The sequence below is a fragment of the Argentina silus genome, assembly GCF_951799395.1.
Source record: "Argentina silus genome assembly, chromosome: 19".
In the NCBI taxonomy this organism is placed as follows: domain Eukaryota; kingdom Metazoa; phylum Chordata; class Actinopteri; order Argentiniformes; family Argentinidae; genus Argentina; species Argentina silus.
The window spans coordinates 15,668,566-15,687,139 of NC_139673.1; the positions used below are offsets into that span (position 1 = coordinate 15,668,566).

At 45.6% G+C, this 18,574-nt stretch overlaps 3 protein-coding genes across 3 annotated transcripts; 2 read left to right on the forward strand and 1 right to left on the reverse strand.

The window, feature by feature from the left end:
- Nucleotides 1–813: 813 nt before the first annotated feature.
- tmem208 (transmembrane protein 208) lies at nucleotides 814–3,892 on the reverse strand. Its single transcript, XM_083690990.1, has 6 exons — nucleotides 3,720–3,892; nucleotides 3,372–3,467; nucleotides 3,116–3,175; nucleotides 2,797–2,933; nucleotides 2,274–2,358; nucleotides 814–2,131 (listed from the first exon to the last, which is right to left on the reverse strand). Exons 1-6 carry the CDS (start codon nucleotides 3,723–3,725, stop codon nucleotides 1,994–1,996), a joined length of 522 nt encoding a protein of 173 aa, XP_083547116.1. The 5' UTR covers nucleotides 3,726–3,892; the 3' UTR covers nucleotides 814–1,993.
- A 406-nt stretch (nucleotides 3,893–4,298) lies between these two features.
- slc39a1 (solute carrier family 39 member 1) lies at nucleotides 4,299–8,522 on the forward strand. The gene is made up of 4 exons (XM_083691669.1): nucleotides 4,299–4,613; nucleotides 5,698–5,828; nucleotides 5,975–6,313; nucleotides 7,169–8,522. The coding sequence occupies exons 1-4, from the start codon at nucleotides 4,499–4,501 to the stop codon at nucleotides 7,520–7,522; spliced, it is 939 nt and encodes a 312-aa protein (XP_083547795.1). The 5' UTR covers nucleotides 4,299–4,498; the 3' UTR covers nucleotides 7,523–8,522.
- A 6,004-nt stretch (nucleotides 8,523–14,526) lies between these two features.
- rlbp1a (retinaldehyde binding protein 1a) lies at nucleotides 14,527–17,916 on the forward strand (the record flags this gene model as incomplete). Its single annotated transcript, XM_083691395.1, has 6 exons — nucleotides 14,527–14,649; nucleotides 15,171–15,375; nucleotides 16,296–16,474; nucleotides 17,036–17,194; nucleotides 17,344–17,454; nucleotides 17,770–17,916. Exons 1-6 carry the CDS (start codon nucleotides 14,536–14,538, stop codon nucleotides 17,914–17,916), a joined length of 915 nt encoding a protein of 304 aa, XP_083547521.1. The 5' UTR covers nucleotides 14,527–14,535.
- Nucleotides 17,917–18,574: the final 658 nt, after the last annotated feature.

Here is an 18,574-nt window from a genome sequence, read left to right on the forward strand (position 1 = left end):
GTATGGCCTCTCTCCTGCGTGTATTCAATGGTGTCTATATAAGGCTCCAGCCTGATTGAAACTCTTCCCACACTGGGAGCAGTGGTATGGCCTCTCTCCTGTGTGTATTCTCTGGTGTGTCTTTGGGATCCTCAAAACTCTTCCCACACTGAAGGCAAGGGTAAGTATTCTCTGTTCTGTGAGGTTGTGATTGAAGGTGAGTTGGACAAATGAAACTCACTGCAATCTAAACAGGAACAGGGCCTGCAGGTGTGACTCCTCAAGTCCTCCGGCTCAGAAACTACTGATGCAGTCCATGCATTGGTGATTCTTCTGTCTTGAGCTCCTCTGTCTGTGTCATTTATGATTTCCTGATGCGGTGGAGCTGGGCTCGCTGTCTGAGCCTGGGCTGGAGCTCCCTCCAGTAAGAATAGGAATATATACTATACAGGATTAGAAACAACATGAGAACAAATAGTGCTTCCATAGGCTGAGCAGTGCCAGAAATAACACAACATCTCTGGGGTTTGCATACACTGTGGGAACTTGAAGTGTGTACAGTATATTACAACAAATGCAAATGGATACCTCAATGTTTAACAACAGACTTAAAGAGTGTTCATGGTATGCCTAATTTTGACTTCCATTCACCCTGTTGCTTAACAGTTGTATTTTCCAGCTTGGAGCCACCAGTTTAGTTTGCTTAGCATACAATTTCACTCGGGACGAAATGAAGGGTGGAGTTGCTAATCTCGTTTCGTATATCTTTCTCTGACAGGATCAAGATCCCAAGCAAATTTTGGAACTCAGTTCATAAATGCTTTTTATTTATTTTTTAGCGTTTTCCATAATGTTGTTAATTAAAATGAACTAATATCTCCATAATGATGATGATTTGCTCTAAAAGACAACACATGAAATAACATCTCAGACAGGTTGTTACATTTTATATTGAAATAATTGTAATTGTATGTACATTAAGACTTTGTAAGCATAGAGGCATACGTAGATGTTGGCTGACAGTCAAAAGGCAGACATATAATCTGTTGATAATCCCTGTAATAAGCAATCTGATACTAGCACTGGTGGACATTTCACCATATTTGATTGACACATAAAACCCAATTTTGAGTAAGAGTCTAGTGGGTAAGGGCTAGGGGTCGATTTGGAATTGAGCATGCAACTATCAGTGATGCAGAGGGGAACCTCAGGCCATAACATCTCACTCACTGGGTCATTCTAATACGAGGTTTGGTATAAAATTAAATAAAACACAGAACAAATGATACCAGCACAGCAATATAGCTACAGATCACCAACACTATTTCCTATTGCTTGTCTTTGCTGTGAAGAAATGCACTTGGAAGTGTAGAAAATGTCTGTGCACATTATTTATTGAGAATTTGCAGATTGTTATTGTCATTAAGCATGGTGGAAGGCTGGGTCTATAAACAAGACATGGTTACCATGAGCAGTATTTGACTACGATGTCCATCATAGCAGAACCTCCATTAAGACCCTACACTCATAATACTCCTCCAGATGGCATTGACATGAGAGACGACAACTGGATGTAAACAGATCCAATACAGGCCAATGCGAAAACATGTAGTGTTGATTTCACATTGCGCCACCTGCTGGCTGGGTCAAGGAGTCAAAGATGAATTCATCTGGGATGGTCAGTCACATATGTGGGTACGGGTAGGATACTGAATGTCTTGTCTCATGCCATCAGCACAATGGGGAAGATTCGATCTCCAGATGTGGAGAGAGTGAGAAAGAGAGAGAAGGATTAAGAGAGGGGAGATAGAGATAAGGAGGGGAAGATAGAGAAGGAGAAAGAAGAACACCAGACATCCTACAGCGTCTGGTCAGTTCCTTATCCATTCCATGCCTGGACTCCTTTGAACTCATATCAAAAGTTCCTCCAGAATAACTTAACCATAGATTTCCTGGCTGTCTGTACATAGATTCTGTGTATAAAAAAAGCCACTGCCAGAGCAGCTCCGCAGGGTCAGAATCGTTTCATCTGTCTGCGCTCCTGTCGTCTCTGTTTCTTCTCGTTCACCTCCTCGGGGGCTGTGGGACTGTCTGCCGAAAACCAGGGGCCCAGGAAGTTTACCCACAACAGGTGCATTGCACGAGCAGGGGCCTGGCGCGCACACACACACACACACACACACACACACACACACACGGAAACATCAGTATGGATATCAGTATAGCAAGCTAATTCTAATACAGTTGACTCAGTGGCAACTGACGGTACTGAAGCGGTGCTGAAAAGCTCTTACCAACATCCAGAGGTACCAGAAGTAGGAGGAGATGGTGCTGAGAACTTGTACTATGGCTGTTAGCAGGATAACATCCTTCAGGTGCCTGCAACGAGAGAGCATATGATTACTGCCCTGAGAGATACACAAGATCAGTGTGTGTGTGTGTGTGTGTGACAAGTCAGCGGGGGAGAGGCAAGGGCTATGGTTAGGCTACTGTCTGATGATGATGACCACACAGTGTTTCTGAGGTATTGGTGTGACCTTGAGAAATCAAACAATGACACGTACATGCACCCCAGGGGAAGCTGGTGGAGGGAGAAATCGTAAGACGGGCTCATTGTAATGCATGGAATGGAATTAGGAATGGTATCAAACTGACGTGTTTTATACTATTACCTCATTCCATTCCATGCATTCCAATGAGCCCATCCTCCAATTTCTACTGTACCTCCACCAGCCTTCCCTGATGTGGGGAATATACACACACCCTCCATCCCGCTTTCTCTTTCCAATCCAGTCCAGTCCTGTCCTGAGTACTCACTCTGCCATTCCCTGTTCCATGTTCAGGTCGATCCCTCCATCAAGTAGACTGCCATCCTCAGCGAACGCTGCCTTGGCCATAGCGGACATGGAGCGGTAACTGCCCACATACACCACCAGCGCAAACACCAGTGAGAGCTAGAGGAATGGGGGAGGGGGGAGGGGAGAGAGGAAGGGTCAAGAGAGAGGGAAGGAGAGGATGAAAGGAGTGAGTAAATGACACAGAATGTGTGTACTAGATGTCATTATCTTCACCAGATTTACTGTTCAGCGGTAAAGACACTTCAAAAACAGACATATAATCAACTCCATAAACTCACCCATGTCCAAATTGTGGAGGAACTGTAGAAGACCAGGAGGTTTATTGCAGTATATATAGCCTAGGGTGGAAATATAAGTTAAGTACAACAAGTGTATTTGTCTAGACACATTCTAGTTAGATTAATCACTTTCAATTAAATTGTTTGTGTAGCTGCAACGTCTGTGCCTTCATTGTGTGTAACATTGTTAGCTAGGTGGTCTTCGATCTGACAGGATAGGAGGAGAGAGATGGAGAGGTCGGGGTGTCAGTCTTACGTTCGCTCCGAGGATGACTCGGGTGTAGAATTTGAGCGTCCCATCGTTCTCTTCGTATATTTGCTTCTTGCCTTTCGTGCCGACCTTACCTTTGGGCTGTGTGAATTAGGGCAGCTGTTAGTCTCGTCAACAAAAACTACAAGGACCATATTACAGTTGCAAAGTGAACGTAAACAGACGGTCACATGAACCTACAATATTGATAAAACAGGGCTAATCGCACATCAATGCGATGTGAAGCACAATACATTATGAAACGCGACCTCTCTTTCCAACCTGTCACTGTCAGAAACATATCGGGCTAGCTCGCTGCGAAGCCTGTCATTGTCAACTATGAGATCCACCTACCGCCATTCGTTCCTCGACCCTGTGCTGATTTTCCCTTCACGTACGCGTAATATGTCCTTTTTGACATCGACGTGTACCGTGTCTCGGCTATATAGAACGACTGTTCTCCCCCAAAACAGTATTGAATTCAATTGTATCAAGAATCCGACTGAAGTAACACATCAGCATTTGCGAGCCACATTTCCGGCGCAATAAATCTGCGTCAGGACAGTGTCAGTGCGGTTTAAAAAAAAAAAGTGTCAGTGCGGTTTAAAGAGCTGATAGCGCCACCTGTCGCTGTGAAAGTGAACACACCTACAAACTACAGACGGGGCGGTAACGATGGGCGGTAGCCTATTTTGAGTCTTATTAATATTGATTTAATTTCTCTTTAGTCACAAGGAACAGGATCAGGCGTTGTCATCATGTGCCTGAAATCCAAGGATGGGGTTTCTTTGGCAATTCTTATCTTTGTTCTGCGTCCTGTGAAAATCCCCCATGCCATGTATGCTTAAATATATTAGCATAGTGGGCGGGGTAAGGATAGGAACAGTGCAGGGAGATTTTCCCAAACACACAATGCGGCACATACATGTAAACATGTAGCTCTGATGAACAGTTTTGACTTTTGTGGGATCGATTAGTTATCGTAGTTTTTTTAGAAGTACAGCACACAGAAACGTATCCGTATTTCCGTGATTTTATACGCTATTTATGCAAGCTACGTCTAACGTAGTGTTGTTTATTCAACTATTTTAGCTAATCACTTTCACATAGCTGCTAGTTACGCAAGGGTCGAGATGGACTACCTGTTACAGGTGAAAATAGGCGCCCTCGTGGGTTTGTTACTCCTTACGCTGTTTTTCGGGTTTATCCCTGCTCGGATGAAATGGTTCAGGAACAGCAGCGCAGAAGGTAGGCTTTGAAAGACCAACTGTGATTTATGCACAGGGTCAATGAGACGACTTCACTTGTGTGCTGTCTAATTGCCAGCTGTACTAGTAGTCAAAGTTGTTCCATGTTGATCTGTCTGATTTGCCAACACGCATAGCTACCTTGTTTATAGTTGTATTGAAAGCCTATGGTTTATTACTGGGAGAATGTCCATGTCGTGGCTGTTTCTTGTAACCATACCTCCACTGACAGTACAGTCCATAATGGATGTATTTGGGCTATAGTTAGGCCATGCTATGATTGTGTAAAGTACTAAGCATTACGTAAAATAGATGCTTTTAAATGTGTGTACAGTGTGTATGGAGAGAGAGAGTGAGAGAGTGAGAGTCACCTGACTGGGATGAAGCTCAAAACCCCTCACTTGATTACATTCCAGAGAGACTCAACCTCCGGCTGTCCTATAGGCCCAACCTCAGACAGGCCTCTATAATGGAAGTGAAACTATCCACGAGACTCTCTTTTTAAGCTACACATGGCCATGTATCACTGTCAGGCTGCCACTAGCTCTAGACTATGACTTAGGTCACTGATGTCAATACCAATGAAATGAGAGACCATAAGATAGGCTAAATCGTGAAAATAATGTCTTAGATTGTTAATGTAGGATTGATTTGTGATGATGAAGCCTACAGTCTTGCCCTTTGTCACATTTATGACATCCATTGTCCCTAAGGCTGATTGCTGATACAAGCCACTTTCACTTCTGTGTTTGTCTACTGCAGTAGCCCATTACATCCTTTGTAACGTGATCATCTCTTTGCTTATCCTTCTCTTTCTTCACTTTATGTGGAAATAGATGGTGATATCAGGTGCTAACAGTTTCATTTGGAGCTGCCAAAGGTCTTGTTTGATGTTGTGTTTGATCACTTCAGTTAATCAGTAGCCTATCAGTCAGAGGTATCTGATCTCTGTTTCAGTCTCAGTGCCACTTAGCTGTTCCACCAGCCTCCCCTGTGACACACTAAAGACTAGCTTGCTCTTGCTCACTACTTGACCTATGACCTGTGATGATCTTTAAAGAGGGGGTCTAATGTGTGTCCTGCAGAAACCCATCGGATGGTCCTGACCTTCATCAGCTGTTTTGCCGGAGGGGTCTTCCTCGCTGCCTGTCTCCTGGACATCATCCCCGACTACCTGTCAGACATCAGTGCTGAGCTGGAAGTACGGAGCGTTGAGGTAAGTGTCTTTACTTATTAAAGTAAGTTATATATCAGCCCACTGGTTTCTGGGTTATAATGGGTTACAGAAAGATGAGCTCTTGCCTTACTGTCTTTGGCTCAGTGTTTCTCTAATAAACTTCTGTATTTTTGTCTATCAAACAGACCAGCTTCCCCCTGCCAGAGTTCATCATGGCCGCCGGCTTCTTCACCGTCCTGATCCTGGAGAGGATAGTCCTCAACTGCACCCAGGGAGTAGTGGCGGACGGGGAGAGAGCCCCTCTCTTACAGGCCAACGGGCACGGTCACGGGCATGGATCTGGACATGGACATGGACATGGGCATGGGCGACCACCTTCCACTGACCTGGAGGGCAGTGGCCACCATGTCCATGTAGACTTCCAGGCCCACTCCTCCTTTCGTTCGTTCATGCTCTTCCTCTCCCTCTCCCTCCACTCTGTGTTCGAGGGCCTGGCCATCGGCCTGCAGACCACTGACTCCAAGGTACAGTACAGAACATGATATCATTCCTCATTCCATTCCATGCATTACAATGAGTCTGTCCTCCGATTTCTACCTCCACCAACCTCCCCTGGTACCAACAGTTATAATAACCGTACGCTTTAACATAACACTCCATGTGCTGTTGCTGTGTACAATACCTCAGTGTTCTAACATGAGATCTCTCACCCACTGTACGGTTCAGTTCAACATAAGTTCAAAGGTCTACAGAAGCCTATACCTTCAGCACCAGAGCATTTACGACTGCACTCAACTTAACAATCCCCTATAGACATACTGCATGGTGCATATATACAATGTCCTCATTATACATAGTTTACCCATAGATGCATGTAGACATTGTGTAGGCTAGGCATCTCCTGGAAGAAACTACCACCGTCAACAGCTATCACAGAGCTAGATGAGGAAGAGAAAGCCTGGAGGCAACTCTATTCATAACCATTGTGTCAGGAGGTCTAGGGTAACTTTAGCCAATATAGTAGAGAAACAGAGGGAAGCAGGTCATTTACTTAGATACCTATCACTTTCTCCCACATCCTCAAGGCCCAGTATTTCGAAACGTTCTTTGGTAGATCAGAATTATCCGAAAAAATGTTTGCAATCCAGGATCAGATCTATTGAGTAGTATAGATTTTGAGTAGTGTCGGGGAGATCAGCCAGCTTGATCTGATCCTGGATAGCAAAAAATGATCTGGATCATTCTATCTGGGCCCAGGCTATCATCCCCTTTAACATGCTGTGTCAGCTGATACTAAAGCACCAAGGAACAAGGAAGACAGCAACCTAACTATAACCTGATGTCCTACAATAACCAGATGTGCTGTTTCTCCCACCCAGGTACTCGAAATCTGCATTGCCATACTGGTCCATAAGAGCATCATCGTCTTCAGCCTGTCAGTGAAGCTGGTCCAGAGCGCCGTCCCGCCCATGTGGGTGGTGGCCTATGTGGGCGTCTTCGCCATGATGTCACCACTGGGCATCGCCCTGGGCATCGGGGTGATCGAAGCTCAGCTGGCCGCCGGGGCTCTGATCCAGGCCGTTCTGGAGGGGCTGGCCGCAGGGACATTTATCTACATCACCTTCCTGGAGATCCTCCCACACGAGCTCAACTCCCCAGAGAACCAGCTGCTCAAGGTGCTCTTCATCCTGCTGGGATTCAGTACTATGGCGTGCCTCACCTTCATTGGCTAAGAGAGCGCCTTCTAGTGGATTGACTGACCTAGCTGCTGCCTTTGTTTGTGTGGACTTGTAGTCATTATCTCACAAGCTGTAGTCCCCATGGTGTCTCAGGAAGGTACATAGTCCAACAAAGACAGTGGTGGTTTATTTGGTGATGCGAGAGAGCTTTCAGTGCACATGCCTTCTTGTTTCATTTGAATTCCCAGCTGTGTAATATTTGAAAGGGTGTTTTATACACTGGTGACATTTTACGGCTTTTATCATATGTTTTATTTTCAAAAAGAAGAATGTTAGAAATGTCTTTCATCAAATGACGTTATCTCAGACTGAGTTATAGGGAACTACCTTCTCATTGGACTCATTCTCATTGTTTTACGACTGGTAGAGAGCAAGCACAAACAACAAATATACAGCAAATAGGTATCATGTCTTATGTTTTTAAATGTATTTATTTTTTAACAGAATCATTGTTTGTAACCTTTGGCACAAAGTGAAGAACACTGGAGAACAAAGGGCTGTTGAAACTGGCATCACAATATTTCTTAATATCCATTGCATCAATACCTTATTATCTTTGCCGATCAACATTTCCATACATCATGTTTACAAACCTTTTTTTAAGTAATTCAAAGTTTGAAGGTGAAACATGGTTGCTATTTGTGTCCAACATGAGCACTATTTACATATATCTCCATATCAGAAAAGTTATGTCCGTTACGGAGCAAATTATTTTTCCCTTTGAAAAATGCTCATGCCTTATGACTGTGTGCCGAAGCAAAACATTGTGACCATATATTAGCATATGAAGAAAACATGACCAATATTATGTGCATCAAAACACATAGAAAAATAGGCAACAACGTTTACATTTATACAAGGTTAGATTACAGTCATTTGTATTTCAATACTTCAAGACTTTTGCATTGGACCTAACACTATTGTCTGTAAAAGATAAACAAAAGTGTTTAATGCACGAACGTATGCCTATGTAAAATGTCTATAAACATGGATTTGTGCCTTACCTGTGGTATCCTTGAGTTATTTATATGAGAGGCGTCACCTAACTGTCCTTCTGTTGAACATTTTGCCACTTATCAGCACTTTTGATGGGCATGTATAGCTGACATGATTTTATTGAGATGTGTTGCTTGTGCTGCCTCTGGACTTTGATGCAGAGCAACACTCTTACTGTATGTCATGTGGTTAGGTTTGAAGCTCCAGATCAATACATTTCAGAAGAGGGTTCTAGTCTGTCTTTGCTTTAGACAACTCTAAAGCTATTGTTGGCTAAAGCAGTTATCTAAAACAGAAACACAGGCAGTCAAGTTAAGTCATTTTATTATTTTAGAATACATTCTGCAGTTCAACGAGTTTCCCTTCCTGTTTGTTGTTGTTGTTGTTGTTGGGATGAGAAGACTTTAACAAGACAATATCAGCTTGTCTGCTTGTCCTCTCCAAGCCCTCTCTCTGACACTGTGAGGCTGTGTTAGGATATGACTAAGGCTTCCAGGATGATTCTTGAGGCTGGTTTGGCCTTGTGATTTGTGTCCTTAAAAAGATATGGGCTTCTGCCAAATAGTGTACTTTCTAGCGCGGGTCAAGCATCAACTATTTCCATGCACAGTATATTGAAGCCAGGGGAGGCAGAAATCGGAGGACAGGCTCATTGTAATGCATGGAATGGAATGAGGAATGATATCAAACGTGTCTTTGATACCATTCCTCAAACACGTGTGTTTGATACGTGTGATTGCTTGTGCCACTAGATGGAAGTGTTGATCACAGATGGAGTAGAGAGCCGGTGCGTGCCAAGCCTACTCATTCCCTATATTGACATAGTTACCATGGCCACCTTCTACACCACACAGGGAAGGAGCAGACATACATACAGGGCTCGTTCCCCGGACAGAGACTAATCCTAGATTTAAAAAGCAACTTCAATGGAGATTTTCCATTGAAAGTGGGATTTAGTCCAGGACTAGTCGTAATCGGTCCGGGAAAACCACCATCCTACAGAGCAAACTGTCAAACAAGTTGGCACCTAACATACCAGTAAGGTGCCATCTGTAAGCTCTTTGTCCCCTGTGACTATGAGATGAAATGCAAAAGACTTAAAGAAAGACACACACACACACACACAAAATGCATACAGACTCCTGTCTCTTTCCTGTGGGGCCATTGCGGTGACTAGGCCCATGATCAATCAGAATATATACAGTCGTATGAAATAACCGTCAGACATTCCTGGCTATATCAGAGCTTTTCTCCCTACCAGAGGAGGTTCCATGTTCATAGCTGTGCCTTATATCATAGACAGGGACATTGTTGGAGCCTCCATTTTGTTTTGAGGGGGAAGGGGGCAATTCATTATGATTCACTAATGAGAGGGACTGATAGAGAGACAATGGCTGGGTCCAGTGGACGAGCCAGGGCCTGGATGACAGAGTCCTCAGTGTGTGTGTGCGTGTGTGTGCGTGCGTGTGTGTGCGTGCGTGTGTGTGTGTGTGTGTGTGTGTGTGTAGGAGGGTCCAAGAGGCCCGGAAGATGTGTTTGTTTCAGCTCAACAGAGCAGCAGGGCTTCAGTGTAGAACAGTCACTACCACCATTCACCCTGAGCTCATTAAGCAGAACCGGCTCTAATTCAGCTGGGGCTCCACAGAGGAGAGAGGAGACAGAGGGGGGCTGCTCGGTGCCCCCACCGTGGTGGCCATGAAGCAGGCATGAAGTATTCATTGCCCCCCCCCCCATCTCCTTGTGTCTCTCTCTGCCTCTCTCTCTCTCTCTAATAAAACATGTACCTGCCTGCATACCTCTGAGTATTTAACTGATGGGAGGCTTATGCAGTAAAGTCATGGTTCAACAATTACAGTTCAGCTCTCCATCCAGCCGGAATGGTTAAGTGGGTCTGTGGTTATTTTGGTGGTTTTGAGTGTTTTTTCCAGGTAAGCGGTCATCGTGTTCTAAAACATTAGTTAACGCACCAGGACACATGTTGATCAGAGTAAGTGACGTTTGCTGTGGTGTGAATGATGTCACAGGACCAACAGCGATGAACACTGAACTGGAAGAGAGGAGCAAATATAAAAAGAAGAACCGTAGAACCGACTAATTCAGATACAAATTGAATACTGCAATTAAAGTACTTTAACACCAACTACAAGTTCACCCCTGGTTCCTATGCCCCCCCCCCCCCCCCCCTTGGTTATAGTGGTTGTTGTTCAAAGATGATTAAGTCCCAATCCTGCCTCATTACAAAATGGAACTCAAAGGCACTCCATTCCCAGTAGCTTGTTGATGTGGTTGGAGTAGTTGGATGTCACGCAATCAGGGGTAAATAATCCTTCATCTGGTTCCAAAACCAGAGTGTTTCTGAGGGGGGAATGTGCAAGGTGAAGTAGTGATTCATGCTTTGTAGGTTCCCCCCCACCTCCCCTCCTTCTCTACCCTGGTGGTCTCCTCTCATATGACCCAGCTGGCCAGGCACAGTGGTACGGTATGCAGGGAGAAGGATGATGGAGGTAGAAATTGGAGGACAGGCAAGTTTTTGATACCATTCCTCATTCAATTCCATGCATTACAATGAGCACGTCCTCCGATTTCTACCTCCACCAGCCAGCCAGGTAGGGAGGTATGCAGTCCAGTTCTGTCCTAACACACAACACACGTGTGCATGGGTGCGTCTCCTCAACCAGGCTGAATGGGTGTAAGTGGGTGTGACCAGGGTCAGGATGGAGGCCAGAGTTGTGGTACTGAGCCTCAGAGTCTGAGGCGTCACGGTTATTCAAGTCCAGGGTTACTCTTTTGTTTCATTTATATTTCATTCTTTTTTTTTTCTTCATCAGGGGTGTTTAAATCCATGCAGCACGGCTGGGTTTCAGCCTTCTCATCCAACCAGAGACCGGTGATCTGCATCAACAGGTAGACGCACAATCCATCAATACACCCACTGTCTGGTGTTTCAAGTTTTGGTGTCCCACCGCAACCTCAACAGTGATCTGACTGAGCTATCTTGTGTGAGCATGGTATCATTCTATCAACAGTGTCACTTCTCTCTAGCAGTGCTCAAGCATTCCGTTAACGTGATTGGTCAGTAGTGTTTACACAAGTTCACATCACCTCACACTTCAATGCTCATGTCGGACACTGACATATTGTTTTTGTTTTGGCTGGTGTTTAGGGTACCTTAGGGTCATTTTGGGAACAGACCCAAGCTCCTTATGTGTCTCTAAGCCAGGTCTGGGTTCAGGGTCCCACCAGGGTTCGGTGGGGGGCAAAAAAAGGGCTGGGGGTGGGATAGGGATGGGCTTGATTGACTATGTTGTGGTTAGAGACATGTTGTGTTCAACAACTCTGATAACTCTTGAAGAACATTGTTGTTATTGTTTAGATCCATATCGACACCACCCTCTCCTCTTCCCCTCTCCTCTTCTCTCTTCTTGTTATTGTTCAGGTCCATCTCTATACCTCTCCTCTCTCCCCCTCTCCCCCTTTCCTCTCCTCCACCTTCTCTTCCCCTCCCTCCCTCCCTCCCTCTCTCTCTCTCTCTCTCTCTCTCGTAGATTAGCCACTCACAGTAATTCACAGTGACAGTTTAATCTCTCTCTCTCTGAGTGACACTACACAAATCACTCCTCCCCTCATAGTCTCTCTCTCCTCTCACTTGCACACGGGTGTCCTCTCTTCTGCCACTCTCTCTCTCTATTTTCTCACTCTCTCCATCCCTGCCAGCCCAGTTCCCTGTGTCCCAGCGCTGAGGTAAGGCTCATCTCGTTCGGTCTCTGCTCAGCCAGAGAGAGACTTTGATCCAGGGTAGTTGGGTGTGTTGTTAGTTAGGGGTGAATGCATGCTACATGCAGCTCTGTGGATAGGTAGTTCAGGTGTTTCATTGGTAACATGGCTCAGGGCTGTTCAATGGGTAGTGATGTGATGCTGGGTGTTTGTGGATGATTTTTGTTTTGGAGATGTGTAACATGAATACAGTAGGAGTCACTGTCTACTTGTATTAGATGACTGTTTTACGCACAATTAATTAATACAACAACAACAACAACAAAAAACGTTTTTTTACAGATGAATGTTAGAGAATTGATTCTGTAACTAAGTGGTTTCTAGTCTTGTATTTGTGTGTATTGTTCTATATTATGATATTATGATTAACATGTACAATTGTTAGCTGAAATTAATTAAAATCTGATCAATTTGTGAGATGGGAGACTTGGATGCAAGTCCATCTGTGTGGAATGATGCACTTCATTCTAAGTGCTTCACAATCGAGTCTATACCTGTGTTGGTAATGATGGATTTAGCAGAAGCACTCAGGTCAATCAGAGTAAGTGTATTGTCTACAAATGCGTGATATGCATTCATGCATTGTGTTTCTGCCATGTTGGCAATAGAGGCTTAAGAGGGACACTGCTTTGATTCTCACACAAGAAAGCTGGTCCAGTACCTCAGCTGGTCCGGTACCTCAGCTGGTCTGGTACGTTAACAGGTCTGGTACCTCAGCTGGTCTGGTACCTCAGCAGGTCTGGTACCTCAGCTGGTCTGGTACCTCAGGCTACAGCAGGTGTCTTAGACACACTCTCTGAGAAACCTGAGATCATTGACTTTGGGACTCAACATTGAAAAACATATAATGTCAAATTTCCAAAACCGACATAAAAGAACAGAACCATGATTTGTTGATGTGAAAGAAAGCAGTGCACATAATGAGAGGTTTCCCACTCCACCACCCGCCCCCCACCCCAACCCCCCTCACCCACCTACTCTCTGAGAAGATGTATGAAACAGGATTAATCCAAAGCTTAGCCACCCCATGACCTTTCATGACCTTTCATCACTTAGCTTCACTTTTGTTTTCATGGGAAAGAATCTCTGGATAAGACTGTGTTCAGAATATCCCTTAATACATACGTAATACATTAAACAATAACCAAGCAAATGATGTGGTCAGGAGAGTCATGTGTAATCTGTTGCCCTGCCTGTTGTCTCTCCTCTCTTGTCACAGTGTCGGTGAAGCTGCTGCCAGACCCCTGCAACCATGGCTGCTGTAAGTTCACAAAGCAACTATTCAAATGGTTATTAGCCTGGGACGCCAGTCTGTTTCTGCCTCAGTGTGTGTGTGTGTGTGTGTGTGTGTGTGTGTGTGTGTGTGTGTGTGTGTGTGTGTGTGTGTGTGTGTGTGTGTGTGTGTGTGTGTGTGTGTGTGTGTGTGTCTGCCCCAGCCAACTTGCCATAGTCTGGCCTCAATAGCGTTATTGAATGCGGTGGCCGTCTGGCTCCCAGACTAAGAGGCTCCATCATCTGGGGGTCCGGATGTCAGAGTGTGTCCCTGGTTCATTCTGTAGCTGTGTAGGAGATGCAGGGTCTGGGATGGACTTCTAATCTGTGGTTGTGAAGAGGTGGCTTTAGCAGCCCTCTCTTTAATCATGTGAGCCAGATTAACGGTCCACTCGCTGGTCTGCATCATTTGGGGTCTGTCCCTGGGATGGGGCTCCGGGCGCAGGCAAGGGATTATGTGTGTGTGTATGTGTGTGTGTGTGTGTGTGTGTGTGTGTGTGTGTGTGTGTGTGTGTGTGTGTGTGTGTGTGTGTGTGTGTGTGTGTGTGTGTGTGTGTGTGTGTGTGTGTGTGTCTCCAAGTCATGGTGAGGATGTGTGGGGTAGGACCCAGGCACAGAGAGGAGATCAGATGAGGGAATGCAGTTCAAAGGCAAAGCCACTTTACTTTAAGTATTCCACAGGGTAGACAGGAGCAACTTTAGAAAATAATAAACAAAAGGATTCAAACAACTAGAGTCATTTATCAAGATACGTCCTACAGGACCATGAGAGCATACTACTGGCAAGAGTCAGGCTACCACACAGGAGTAACAAAATGTACAACTTAAATAGGAATGTCCTAATGAAATAATAAGAAGCACCTGTTGTCCCTGAATGTTCATGGACCGGTCTCCGCCACCCCCTAGTGTCCAGATGGAACTGTGACAGTCATAGTATCATGTCTCTGTAGACCGGAACATTCCGTATGGTGTCCGAGGAGGAGCAGGCACTGAGGTCCAAGCTGGAGCACCTGACAGTAAAGGACCACGGGCCTGTGTTTGGAACCTGTCCTAAACTACCTGCCCACACCATACAGAAGGTAGGCTAACCCACCTCTCTCTCACACACACACACACACACACACACACACACACACACACACACACACACGTACACACACACACACACACACACACACACACACACCACAGGTAGGCTAACCCACCTCACACACACCATGCCTGCCCACACCATAGGTAGGCTATGCACATACACCCACCTTTCTCACACACACACACACACACACACACACACACACACACACACACACACACACACACACACACACTCACAGCGACTGAACCAGAGCTGCTCTTGCTGAAAGCAAAACAGATTATTAGATATGGACCTGGCCAGACCCTAACCCTTACTCTAACGCTAACCCATACAGGCAGATCAATGCCAGCCGGTCATGATGAAAAATAAGACAGACAAACATCATCATCCTCATTTTCGTCATTTACGTCATCTCTCCCAATCCTCTTCCCTCCAATGAGGACATCAATCATCATAGTTTTAGCCAATCAAGTGTAATCATGACTGTGCCCCTACCCTCTCCAGGCGAAGGATGAATTGAACGAGACGGAGGAGAGGAGGGTGTCTGCTCTGAAGGAGCTGAGGGCCATGATAAAGGAGAAGGCTGGAGAGGGGGATGACTTGGCCAAGAGAGTACAGGAGCGCTTCGGGGACAAACCCGACTCTCTGCTGCTGCGCTTCATCAGAGCTCGCAAGTTTGATGTGACCCGGTCTCACGAGCTCATGAAGGGTTGGTAATGTATATAGATAATGTTTATCAATTTCATCATTTCTTAATTCCCCTGATAGCGATTTAAGCACCAGATAGCATCTCTCTGTTCCACACCACACTACTCTGGTCTCTCCTGTTCTCACTGGTGTGGATGTTGTGTAATAGATTGAGGGGTCAAACCTCTTTTGTTCTCTGGTTTGTGTCTTTGAATTCTGCTCATCGCTGAGATAGAGAGAATGCTGGTCATTAATTGTTTTTTAGATGCTTTCAAAGTTGCCCTCACAAAGAGGTCCTTTGTGTTGAAATAGGGCAGCATTTAGTTAGTTTAGTTTGCCTGTGCATCCGTGGTGTTTTGCTGGGAACAGTCCAGTGACTGCTCTGAGACAGTGTGTGTGTGTGTGTGCGCACACACACACACACACACACACACACACACACACACACACACACACACACACACACACACACACACACACACACACACACACACACACACACACACACACACACACACACACACACACACACACACACACACACACTACCGCTCTGCTAGCCAGTGGGAGCTCCCTGTCCTGAGACAGGAATGTGAATATGCACTTGCTCCCTGGGGTTAATTGGTGCGTGCGCACACACACACACACACACACACACACACACACACACACACACACACACACACACACACACACACACTACTGGGTTAATTGGTGCTCTGTTATGAAGGGGCTACGGGCAGTAGAGGAAAGGTAGTGAAACAGTGGTGTTATTATGTTAGGTCACCATGTGAAAGCACCATGGGCCTCAGCAATGTGTGTGTGTGTGTGTGTGTGTGTGTGTGTGTGTGTGTGTGTGTGCGTGCGTGTGTGTGTGTGTGTGTGTGTGTGTGTGTGTGTGTGTGTGTGTGTGTGTGTGTGTGTGTGTGTGTGTATGTGCAGGCTATGTGCGCTTCAGGAGGGACTACCCGGAGCTGTTTGAGAACCTGACCCCTGAGGCGGTACGCAGCACCATCGAGGCGGGCTACCCCGTGGTGCTGCCCAGCAGGGACAAGTACGGACGGGTGGTCCTGCTCTTCAACATCGAGAACTGGGACCTGGAGGAGGTCACCTTCGATGAGGTAGAGTAGAGAACACAAGAACCACGGAGCAACACATCCTTCATCCTTCTCGTATCAGTCTATCAGAGGAGCTGGTGGAGGTCGACACGTGTTTGATACCATTCCTCATTTCATTCCATGCATTACAATGAACCTGTCCTCTGATTTCTACCTCCACCAGCCTCCCGTGCAATCTATGTATAAAGTATATTCAGTCTATATTCTTACAGTACAAACAACCACACAGTGCTTAGATGTCATCATGCTTTAGCAGGTTATTATTCACTCTGCTCCTTCGTTTTTAGGTTAGACACTATTTCCACAGCATGATGTCTCTACACACACACAGATACACACACACACACAGATACACACACACACACACACACACACACACACACACACACACACACACAATATCATGCAATATTAACTTTCACATACACACACAATATCATGCAATATTAACTTTCACATACACACACAATATCATGCAATATTTACCTTCACACACAAACTATCATGCAATATTCATTCTCTCACACACTCTTATAAATGATGTGTGTGTGTGTGTGTTTCTAGACCCTGAGGGCGTACTGTGTGATCCTGGAGAAGCTGCTGGAGAACGAGGAGACCCAGATCAATGGGTTTGTCCTGATTGAGAACTTCAAGGGCTTCACCATGCAGCACGCCTCAGGGATCAAACCCACAGAGCTCAAGAAGATGGTGGACATGATGCAGGTCAGAACAGCACAACACACACACACACACACACACACACACACACACACACACACACACACACACACACACACAGGAAGACTGAGAAGACTGACTCAGTGGATGTTTGGCTCTCGTTGGTTTGTGTGTGTGTGTGTGTGCGTGTGCAGGACTCGTTCCCGGCCCGCTTCAAGGCTGTCCATGTGACCCACCAGCCCTGGTACTTCACCACCACCTACAACGTGATCAAACCCTTCATGAAGAGCAAGCTGCTGGAGAGGGTGAGAGAGGGAGGAGGGGAGAGAGTGAGAGAAGGAGGAGGGGGAGGAGGGTAAAATCAGGTGGGCCCAGGTGCAGAAGCTGGGGGAAGCAGGGTGGTTGAGAGAGGCGGGTAGTTGCCTACTGTAGGTGTTGCCACTTCCAGTGGGACTTTCTTATTAATTGCATTAGCAATTTGCGGTCAACTCCTCATTTTATGCAACAGTGTTATTTTTTTGATATATGGATCTATAGATGTACAGATACTAGATCATGTTGCGTACCTAACTCTCCCTCTAATCTCTGCCCATGTTTCCTCCTTGCTCCACGCTCTGCAGGTGTTTGTTCACGGGGACGAGATGGAGGGCTACCTCAAGGACTTTGATGCAGACATGCTTCCTGCAGACTTCGATGGCAAAGGCCCCATCACTGACTACAAGGCCGTCGCTACCAAGATGTTCGGATCCGAGGACACGGCCCTTTAACCCTGCTGCTCTCATACCTCACAACTCCAGGCTGAAACAGACGACAGACCAGTCCTGAAGCAACTGCTAGCACCCTACACCCTAGACCCTTCTTGATGCCCTAGACCCTTCTTGATACCCCCTCAGCTCCCAACGGCAGGGTAGGTGGAGGTTCCGCCATGTTGTTTGTTGCTTTTTCCAGAGCAACAACAAGTATCTAGGTGGGAGGAGTTAGGGGTTGATTTCAGACTGGCCAATAGGAACAGGAACGAGAAAGAATAGCAATGTTGTTTAGAGGAAATGGAGATTACAGCACAGAAATGTGTAGCTTCTCCATGATAAGAGATTTGACCTCTTATGGGCCCACAGGGAAGACATTCCCTACTGTATGGATGAGCACCGAGAGAGACGTGACAGGTAATGAGATTACCCAAGAAGTCAAACTGAAATTGGTGTTCTATGCCTTAAAATATACGACTTTTACAATGACTTCAGTAGTGAACAGCCTCCCATCTATCCAGAGAAGATATGAAGATTGAGACATAGAGCAGTTACTGTGTGTTTGATAGACATGTAATGTTTGTACTGTAGGGTATGTTTATGTATGTTGTCATGCTGTCAAAGGACTGAATAGGATAACAAATGATACAGGAGTAAAGGATAGGAGAGGCCTAATGTT

Excerpts from the sequence above, each read along its gene's own strand:
- tmem208 (XM_083690990.1), bottom strand. Across the intron at positions 3,176-3,371 it reads GAGTCATCCTCGGAGCGAAC|GCTATATATACTGCAATAAA; the intron begins GTAAGACTGACA and ends TTTCCACCCTAG. Across the intron at positions 2,934-3,115 it reads CCTCCACAATTTGGACATGG|CTCTCACTGGTGTTTGCGCT; the intron begins GTGAGTTTATGG and ends CCATTCCTCTAG.
- slc39a1 (XM_083691669.1), top strand. The coding sequence starts at position 4,499 with ATGGACTACCTGTTACAGGTGAAAATAGGCGCCCTCGTGGGTTTGTTA. Across the intron at positions 5,829-5,974 it reads TGGAAGTACGGAGCGTTGAG|ACCAGCTTCCCCCTGCCAGA; the intron begins GTAAGTGTCTTT and ends TCTATCAAACAG. Across the intron at positions 6,314-7,168 it reads TGCAGACCACTGACTCCAAG|GTACTCGAAATCTGCATTGC; the intron begins GTACAGTACAGA and ends TCTCCCACCCAG.